This window comes from Pyrus communis, chromosome 9, assembly GCF_041283825.1.
Source record: "Pyrus communis isolate YQ-2024b chromosome 9, ASM4128382v1, whole genome shotgun sequence".
In the NCBI taxonomy this organism is placed as follows: domain Eukaryota; kingdom Viridiplantae; phylum Streptophyta; class Magnoliopsida; order Rosales; family Rosaceae; genus Pyrus; species Pyrus communis.
In genome coordinates, this window is record NC_142573.1 from 22,422,722 (window position 1) to 22,432,951 (window position 10,230).

The 10,230-nt window shown below is 35.3% G+C and overlaps 1 protein-coding gene across 1 annotated transcript; it reads left to right on the forward strand.

Annotated features, from left to right (window-relative positions):
• The first annotated feature begins 4,809 nt into the window (after positions 1–4,809).
• LOC137741169 (heat stress transcription factor A-4c) lies at positions 4,810–8,546 on the forward strand. Its single transcript, XM_068480978.2, has 2 exons — positions 4,810–5,743; positions 7,238–8,546. The coding sequence occupies exons 1-2, from the start codon at positions 5,525–5,527 to the stop codon at positions 8,333–8,335; spliced, it is 1,317 nt and encodes a 438-aa protein (XP_068337079.2). The 5' UTR covers positions 4,810–5,524; the 3' UTR covers positions 8,336–8,546.
• Positions 8,547–10,230: the final 1,684 nt, after the last annotated feature.

Below are 10,230 nucleotides of genomic sequence, written 5' to 3' on the forward strand. Positions count from 1 at the left end.
CAATTTTCGTTAGGTACTATTTGTTTTTAATTTGAAATAAAAAGAGTCAAATGATTTATGATCGCACGATGCATAATGAATGGCTAAGATGTAAGGATCCCTAAGATTCCCACAATTTGGATTCGAATGGTATCCAAATCCATCAAGTAAGGAAATTAAGGAAATGATAGTTACCTTGTACTACAGTCTAGTGGTATTCCTCTTCACTCCAAAGGTAAATTTGAACCACAATATTGCTAGCTCATTGTGAGGCTTAGCAATGAGATTTCGAAAAACAATGATGTGAGGCTTAGCAATAAAAACAATGTATTTCCTATCATGTATGAAATTGTGGGGAAATGAGAATTAGATTAAAGTAAAAAAGATATTTGACTCTCTAAAAAATCATTACCTAAACCCTAAATCATTCCCTACAGAATCAAACTGAAGAGCATGAAGAGCAAATGAAAGAATACAGTGATCCCATATATGACAATCAGTAATAAGAAGGCCTTGGTCGCTATCCACTTGATATCTTCAAAATAGGAACTAGATTCCACGGCGTCACACTCCAGTCCAACACTGACTGAATGACCACCTTAGAGTCACATTCGATCATAATCTTTGTATAACCCTTCCTCTAAGCAAAAAGAAGGCCATCTCTGATGGCCCTAGGCTCCACTTTTGAAGTAGTGGCATCGTCAAGAATTAAAGCTCCGCCTCTAATAAGTTGCCCATTATGATTCCTTAAGAAAAACATCTCGTTGTCGCCTTGTCCTCAACCACCGAACTGTTAAAATTTAGCTTAACAAAACTCTAATCCGGAGGATGCCATTTAATAATCGTGGAAATATAATCAGTATTCCTTCTTAACCATTACAATTGGCTTTAAGATATCACTCACCCACAGATATAGCCAATAACTTAAATTTCGTCGTGAAGGGCATAACATTTTTGAACACTATATTATTTCTGTCATTCCAAATTTGCCACAAGATCTAATATTTGACTGGATTGGAATGTGAAAGATGACGGTGAGTTGTAGTTGAAGTAAATCTTGTGAGACTTAAACAAGAGGTTGCACTTTGCAGCTATACTTATAACACTTAAACTATAGGGTAAATCTCAATTTACTACCTCAAGTTTCGTGGTTTTCAACATTTAGTACATGAAGTTTTTTTCATCCCAGAGTCATACCTAAAGTGTTAATTTTAGGATAGTCTCATACATCCGTTAGTCTGTCTCTTAAGTTTCCGGTTAACTGATGACGTGCTGCCCATGTGGACAATGATTGGGCGCCACGTGTCATTAAGGGGTCCACGTGGGGAAGACGTTACCCTAAAAAAATAAAAAACCCAGATCCTCCTTCGTCTTCCTTACCCGACATCTCTTCATCCTCTACATCCCCTCCACGACTCCACCCTCCCATCATTTCCTTTCTTCTTGCCCTCAATCGAAATCTGATCAGACTCAGTGCGAGGGAGAACATGTCGAATCGAAACTCTCAACCCCAACCCGCCAGAAGCAAAGGTGTCCCAACCCCAAAAGGTCTTTTTCCCCAAGAATCTAGACCACAGCAATGGCGATTTTACCCCCTTGATTTTTTTTTCTTGGGGCAAATTTTTCAAACCACCCCACCTCTTTAGAAAAGATGCACCAGCGGTAGCAGTAGTGGGGTCCCTCTCCGCTCCTTCATTACCACAATATCCTTTCCGCCGATCCCTCTACTTCACACCTCCTCCTCAACGTCGGTGATTGCCAAGGCCGCATCGCCCTCCTTAACCTCCGCCTGATATCATGGTCCTCTGGTTGTTGGGTTTTAAAGCTTGAAGCTTGCCGATGGTGGGTTTTTTTTATCTGATTTATGCTCAAATTTTGGGGTTCTGGTTGTTAAATTTGTTCTTTCGAGGGTTCTATGAATTGGGAAGAAGACAATGGATTTTTCCTGGAAATTTTGAATTAGGGTTTTCTGACATTTGATTTGGTAGAAGTGGATCGGAGAAAGGGTGGCTCGAGTGGGCAAAGGGTAGGTGATGGGTAGACCTGGCATTCGTGTCGGGTTTCTCGTGTTCGTGTCATTTTCGTTTCATACCCGATAGCTTAACGGGTCGTGTCGTGTAATACCTGTTAAAGTAAACGGGTAATATGACCCAACCCGAAATCAACTCGTTAACATTATCAGATAATATGAACCGACCAGTTACCCGTTAAGAAAAATATATTTTAAATCAATAAAAATGAAAATGAAAAACATAATTTGACTAAAAAAAAAATGTAAAACATAATACTAAATTAGTATGTACATACTAAATTTCGAAGTTGACCCCTTCATGAAAGTTGTAAAGTTTTTCATTACGACTGATTACATTTTTCACACTTCTACAATAATTATTATTAATTTTGCACTCAAATAAAAAACATTGTTCATGAGATTTGGAGGGTTTTTAAAATCTAAACGACCATGTAACCATCGTCTAAGCGTTGAAGATGCAATTATGAACGTTTATTATGCTTTCACATCTTTCAGACTTATACATTAATGATTATGAATTTTGTTTATTTTGAACTCCCTTAAAAATACTATTCATGAGAGTTTGCATGGTTTTAAAAATTCAAACGATCATATACCCATTCTGAAAGCATAGAGGATGTGACTACGAGCGTTTGTATATTTTTTTCATATTTTTAGCACATGTAAATTAATTATTATAATTTTTTTTATGTGTTTGGTATTTTTAAATTACTTGATATTTTTATTTTTAATGTGTTTTATGATTTTTAATCTCAATCTTTGCCTATAATATACTATAAAAATAAATAAATAAATAAAACTTAAATTTTAAAATTTATATAGAATAATAATTAATAAACAATATATACATATTCATTATATCTATTGCATTTTATAGTAAGTTTTTTTTGGCAGCTTAAAAAATTAAAATCATCAAAATAACTTTTTTTTTATTGTGTCGAAACAGGTTACCCACGTGTCACTTTCGTGTAAACTTGTTAAGGACCCGTTATTAACGGGTTATTATCGTGTGACCCGATAATGACTCGATTAGTTATCGTGTTGACCCGAAACCCGTTATTTTCGTGTCGTTTACGTGTCGTGTTAACGGATCTTGTAAGAAATTGCCAGGTCTAGTGATGGGGGATAGGAGAAGGGTGTGCTCAGGTGGAGAAGACGAAGAGGGTGGAGGGGGTGGAGGGGTGGAAGGGATGAAGGGGTGTTGGGTGGGGAAGACGAAGGGGGTTATGGGTTTTTTTTTTCCATAATATTTTTATTTAATTAATTATTTTAATATTTTAAATTTGGGCTGGAATTTTTTTTTTTTGAATTTTTAAATTCCATGTGGACCCCTTAATGACACGTGGTGCCCAGTCATTATTCACATGGGCACCACATCATCAATTAACAGAAGACTTAACAATCAGATTAACAAATGTATGAGACTGTCCCAAAATTAACACTTTAGGTATGACTCTGTGACGAAAAAAAACTTCATGTACTAAATGTTGAAAATCACAAAACTTGAGGGTAGTAAACTGAGATTTATCCTAAACTATAAACATATTGTAGTTGCCACTTAGTACTACGGTCTAGTGGTATTCCTCTTTACTTGTAAGTGAGAGGTCTTATGTTCGACTTTCATCAAATACGAATTTGAACCACATTATTGCTTGCCTATTGTGAGACTTAGCCCACTTTTTTTTTTTTTTTTTTTATAATGTAGATTAAATTGTTTGTTAAAAAAAAAAATTGTAGTAAAATGATGAGAAAAAGTAGTAGCGGTGTGGGGGCGGAAGTATAAAGAGCAAGACTAAAGACCATTTCTCCTCCACTTCTCTTTGAAAGTTGAAAGTTGAATCGTTGAATCGTTGAAAGGTTGAAAGTTGAATAGAAAGGCTATCACTCTTGGCTCCAGTCAACGCTGGTTTGCTTTCCCACATAAAAACACCAAAGTCCTGTGCTACCTATTTGCCTCATAATTTTCTCCTACAATTACAACAAATATAAAAGAAAACACAAATATTCTCTCTCTTTTAAGTTTTTATACGTGTATGAACCAACAAAAAGACGGTGTTAGATTTGAAACTAATTTGTTCTTATACTTCTTTGGCGTAATATATAGTTGTATAAAAAAATATTTTAAAACAAATTAAAAGGGGTGGATTGTTTTAGTCATTAGAGTTCTTACTCTTCAATGCAATATCTCTCAGATTCACGGTTAATTTGGTATTGATGTGCCTTTTGAAAAAACTACTTTTGACATGCTGTGAGAAGAAACCGTTGTAAAATAAAGTTATTCAGTGTTTGGTAAATTTTTTTTTGTAAAAGTGTTTTTAACAAAAAAAAAATAGTGTTTGATAAACTTTTATATAAATTGCTATGAATATATTAAATTATTAAAAAAATATATGGTATTTAATGTAATATAATAATTGTCAAAGAGAATAATATAGGGGCAATGATTGTAATTTTGTAAAATATATACTTGCCTTAAAATTTTCATTAAATGAATACTGATTACTATGTTTTGAAAAAAAAAAAAAAAGGAACTTCTTTAGAAGCATGTTAGAGTATACTTTTACATTTCTATGATTTTCTACTGTCATTAACAACCGTTTCTCAGAAAAGCATTTTTTTGTGTTTTACCAAACACATTTAATATTTCAAATTTTTTAATAAGCTGATTTTTTAAAGGCAACGTCATTCCAAACCAACTTTCAATATCTCTTTAATTTAAATCAGTGGAAAATATTTTTTATTATAAAAATAAAAAAATGAAACAATAAATAAATCAAAATATTGACACGCTAATGCTTACAAAAATCAAACACTTTGTTCTCCTCTGTCTGTCTCTTTCGCTTTCTCTCTCGTTGCGCGTTTAGATTGGGTCGGAAAAGTCAAAGCTTGTGCGCATACAAAAACGGAGTTCCGGTCGTCCTCTGTGACATTACCTCTCAACTGCTTTCCTCCATTTGCATCATTCATTTATACAGTTTCTGGGATTGGCTTAAATCTTTCATCTTCTTCCTTTCTACGCTTTTTGCTTTCATTTGAAGCAATCCCAGTTCGGATTCACCAAAACAATAAACTCCCTTTGATTGACTTGGATTGTAGTTGGGTTTTTTTTTTTTTTTTTTTTTTTTTTCAAATCCCCCCAAAAACATGATTGGATGCCAATTTTCCAGCTTCTGAATTGAAAAGAAGAAGTAGAAGAAAACCCATCTTTCAGATTGTTTGGTTTCGATGCTCACACGGTTTACATGTTACTTCATTGAAACTTGAGTTGAATTTCAATTTTTTTTTTTTTTCCAGTCTTTGGATTCTGGGTTTTCAAAATTCTGGCTCACAGAGTTCTGTGTTTTCACTAACTTCAACTAAGATTTGCAAGTGACTTGTAGCTCAAGTGGTCGAGAGTGTTTACCCTTCCTCGCGCGGTCTTGTATAAAAAAAATCCTGCTAGATTGAAGATATTTGACCCACTTGCCGATTGCCAATCCTGATTGAATATTTCTGGTTTAGAGTTTGTGAATTATGGATGGTTCTCAGGGTGGTTCTGGTGGTGCGCCGGCGCCGTTTCTTACTAAAACATATGACTTGGTGGATGATCCTTCGTCCAACCACATGGTGTCTTGGAGTGAAACTGGTTCTAGTTTTGTAGTTTGGGATCCCACCGAGTTCGCCAAGGAAATGCTTCCCATGTATTTCAAGCACAACAATTTTTCGAGTTTCGTGAGGCAGCTTAATACATATGTAAGTTCTTTGGTATTTCCTTCACTTTTTAAGCATTTCATTTATCTTCAATACAGTGGCTCATTAGCATTGGAATCATAGCATTTCGATATGATTCACTGCGTGATGTTTATGTGTTTAATTTTATTGGGATGAACTAAACTTAAATGACTTATTAACTCAGCGGGATTATAAACTTCAGAATTGGTTTGTTTGTTTGCAGTTTTTTGTTCTAATTTGCGCTTGCACACACTTTATTGCCTTCTGAAGTAGGAATTATTTGTGTTTGTTGGAGTATTTGTAACTCTATTTCATAAGCAGTTGCAAGCATGGTGACGCTGGTATCATTTTTTTGTATAATTGTTCTGTTTACAATTGTTGTCTTCGATTGCGAGTGCACTAGTCCAGTTTGGCCTTTGCTCGAAAAGGTAATCAAACTTTTTCTTGTAGATTGTTTCTCTCGTAGACAAAATTGAGAAGGAGGTGATCCCTTCTCAGAAATTAGCTGAGTTTATAGAATCAAAATGGAAAATTGTGAGAGGTCTTCAATATGGCCAAGACTATGGAGCACCAATAGCTAGGAGCCACAGATGCTTTTCCTATATGTTCCAAACATATACAAGGTCGGAAAAGGAGTACCTGGGTCTAACACTGCGAAACAAAGAAACCTGGTCATGGAGTAAACTTCTAAAATGATGGCGAAAACAAAGAAATACTTCTTGCGGCTGCTACGACTGAGGATGATCAGCAGTCAATTGACATGGTTTGAAATTTGAGCGATAAGATTATATAAATGCTTTGCACGGGGTGTTTATTTTGCTTGAACTAGGGGACAGTGTCAGCACATTGAGTAGGTAGGTACCCTGTTGGCACACGGTGTTGAGGCCTCACCAGAAAGCTTCCAAGACATGCTACCATATGGTGGGCAGCAATTCAGAGGTATTTCCTGGATAAGGGAGAGCAAAAGGTGCAAATATTTCCTATGTTGCACGGTTATGGAGCATGTAAAGGCATTGGTTTGAAGTGTATCTTATATTGCCCTGGTTTGCTGAGATTTGTAGGATGAGTTTTCTTAAAGAAGGAGAAAATATAGTTCAGAATTGCTACTTCTTGTAGGGCGGGAAATCTAAAGAAAGGTCATATTTAAGTTATTTTTTATCCGAAAGAGCGGGTCATTCCTGAAGTCGAATTATAGACTTTTGCTCTTAGTGCTGAGATATAGAATTGCTACTTCTTGAACTTTTTCCATTCACTGTGCAGATGGAAAAAACTAAACCATTGATTCCATTCCTAAATCGGTAACGAGAAATCTGCTGTTAGGAGGATTTAGACCATTCCTCAGGAGATTAGAAAGCTTGAAATATGTATTATATGTGTGCTTGATTAATATAGCATGTGCTACTTTAGTACAATATTTGTTTAACCTAGCACCATGAAATTTCTTTTTCCTTTTGAGTTGTTAATCTGAGTACGTATGATTTGTAATTGTTAAACATTTGTGTTCTGTATGCGCAGGGGTTTAGAAAGATTGATCCAGAACAGTGGGAGTTTGCAAATGAGGAATTCTTAAGAGGAGGAAGACATCTGCTGAAGAATATTCACCGCCGCAAGCCAATTCATAGTCATTCCTTGCAGAATCACGAGTATTCTTCAGTTCCTTTGACTGATACGGAGAGAGAAGAATATGAGAAGAAAATCAACAGACTGAATCATGATAAAAGCTTGCTTGAGTTGGAGGTACAACGGCATCAAAGAGAGAACCAGGAGTTTGAATTTCAAATACAGATATTACGAGAACAGCTGCAGAACATGGAGAATCGGCAGAGGCAATATACGGCTTTCCTTGCTCAACTAGTGCAGAAACCGGGATTTGCTTCTGTACTTGTGCAGCAGTCAGAAATCCATAGCAAAAAGAGAAGATTACTGAAATCGAACGACTTTCCTGATGACTTTGGTATGGAAGATTTGACTTTGAATCCGCAGAAAGAAACTTTGGGAATAAAGTTGGACCAGCTTGAGAAGATGGAGTCTTCCTTGAACTTTTGGGAAGATTTTCTACATGGGGTTGGGGAAGCGATGCCCGAAGAAGTAAATGATATTGGCCCGTTGTCTCAGGCCTCTCCTATCATTGTTACGGAAATACAAGACACCAGCATGAATAGCAGGCCTTGCTCACCTAGATCGCATATATCTTCACCGAATTCAATGAATGCTCATTCCTTCCCAGACGGGGCTGGGTCTGCAAATCTTTTTGACATCCTTACTATAACATCAATGTGCCACACTGTTGATTTCAGGTCTAAATCTTCAGGAATTGATATGAACTCCAAGCCCGACAGTGCCCCTGCTCTTGATTCCTCGAAAGAAAATGTAGTAGAAGTGAAAAATGCCGAGCCTGCCAAGGCAAATGATGTCTTTTGGGAACAATGCCTAACAGAGACTCCTGGTTTAGATGATGCGCCGGAAGTACAGTCAGAAAGAATGGATGGCGATGGCGATGGCGATGGCAAAGCGAGTGATGCCAATCCAGCTATTCGGAAGAAGCTTTGGTGGAACACAGATAATGTAGATAACTTTAGGAACCAAATAGGGCGCCTCACTCCAGCTACATAATTTTAGTTAAATTGTGTGTGAACACTTCGACGTTTTGATGTTTATATTATGTATACTTTTAAACTTTGAAGGTGGATTTACTTAGTCATGTATTTCTAGACATTCCAATTTTTGAGCTCATTGTTGTGGATTCTTTCTTCTGTAGCTTGGAATTAGAGACATTGGTTAGTTTTTGTATGTAAATAATATCAGGTTTCAAGGAGTTTTATAATTTGAATGTTATTGTGAATAGAATTATTAGTTGCGAATGTAATTGCGTAAACTTAAAGTAGAATTCCAACTGGGTTTGCAGATCAAATTTTCATATATTTGTATTACTTGTAAGGCAAAAAAATTCATCTTGAAAGGGTAGGGATGGCAACGGTAGATCGGGTTTGGATGTCTCATCCCACACCCAAATCCGATATTTTCCCAAGCCCAAAACTGTAGAGTCCCCATACAGGTTTCCCCGTAATTGAACTCATTAGATAACGGATTTCGCATCAATTAACGGTTTTTCATGTTATGATATTTATATATCTTTATATTATTAATTAAATAGTAGATTTTAAATAAAAATTAGATTAAATAGACTATTATTATTAATAGAACTAATATAATGCATATAATAAATAATATAAAAAAATTTACATTATCAAAAAAATATTTATACTACTATAATTGATGAGCATATAAGACTATCTCCAAAAGAGATGTCAAATACGCTAAGGGCTGGTTTGGTATTGCTGTGCTTTGAAAAAAAGCTGCTTCTGCTGTGCTGTGAGAATAAGCAGCTGTGAAATAAAGCAGCAGAGTGTTTGGTAAACTTTTTTGTAAAAGTGCTTTTGAAAAAAAAAAGCAGTATTAGAGTGTTTGGTAAACTTTTATGTAAAACAGATGTGAAAAAAAGCCGGTTTTTCAAAGCTAGGTTTTGCAGCTTCTTGTTTTTGGCTTTTTTTCATCCAAAACTGTGAAAAAAAGCTGAAGCTGAGTGTTTACCAAACACAAAAACAGCTCCCAGCTTTTTTTGATAGCAGCTTTTTTCAGAATCACCTCAGTACCAAACCAGATCTAAGTAAGACTAAATGACATTGAGGTTCTTGTCATTCTATATTTCATATATGATGTGACATGTCATTTGACTTTTTACTTTCTAGTTGTCTTTTTTTGACATCAAACAAAGAGAAGTCAAATATATTTAATTACATTTTTTATGTATGGTCCCATTGACAACTAATAGAATAAAAATTAAAATCAATTTTAATTATTTTTTAATAGTTAATGTAACTGTGGGGCCCAATATAATAATAAAACGAATATTCAATTGGCCACAAGATTTAACATTATTCAATTGGCCACATTAGCCAACAAACAAAATTTTGACATATTATAGTTAAGATCATCATAGATTATTAATGCGTGCATTCCATTATCACGGAAATATTCCCCCATGGCACACCCAGAATATGGGGCCAGAAATTGCAGAGGAGCTGGATCCGAAGCGGTGGCTGCTACAAGAATGGAATATTCCAAAGCATTCGCTTCTGAAAGAATTTGAACCAATTGTGCCACAGTTGAGCGTTTCTGTCCAATTGCTACATAGACACAATACAATGTCTCACTCTCAGAGGTGGCCCTTGAGTTCAGTTCCTAAGGAGATATTCTCATCTATCTCTAAAGGAGATGTCAAATATACCAAATAGGACTAATGGCATTTAGATATTCTCCAATGTATATGACATATATGATATGACAGTTGAGTTATTTGACTCCTTACTTTTTAGTTGTCTTTTTTGACATAAAACAAAGAAGGAGTCTAATATATTTAATTTAATTTAACTTTTTATGCATGGTTTTTAATTATTTTTTAATAGTTAATGTAACTATGGGGTCCATATGATAATAAAATAAATATT

What these genes read in the sequence shown, in the direction of transcription:
- LOC137741169 (XM_068480978.2), top strand. Translation starts at nt 5,525, where the DNA reads ATGGATGGTTCTCAGGGTGGTTCTGGTGGTGCGCCGGCGCCGTTTCTT. An exon ending in TGAGGCAGCTTAATACATAT is followed by an intron (nt 5,744 to 7,237) that starts GTAAGTTCTTTG and finishes CTGTATGCGCAG; the next exon opens with GGGTTTAGAAAGATTGATCC.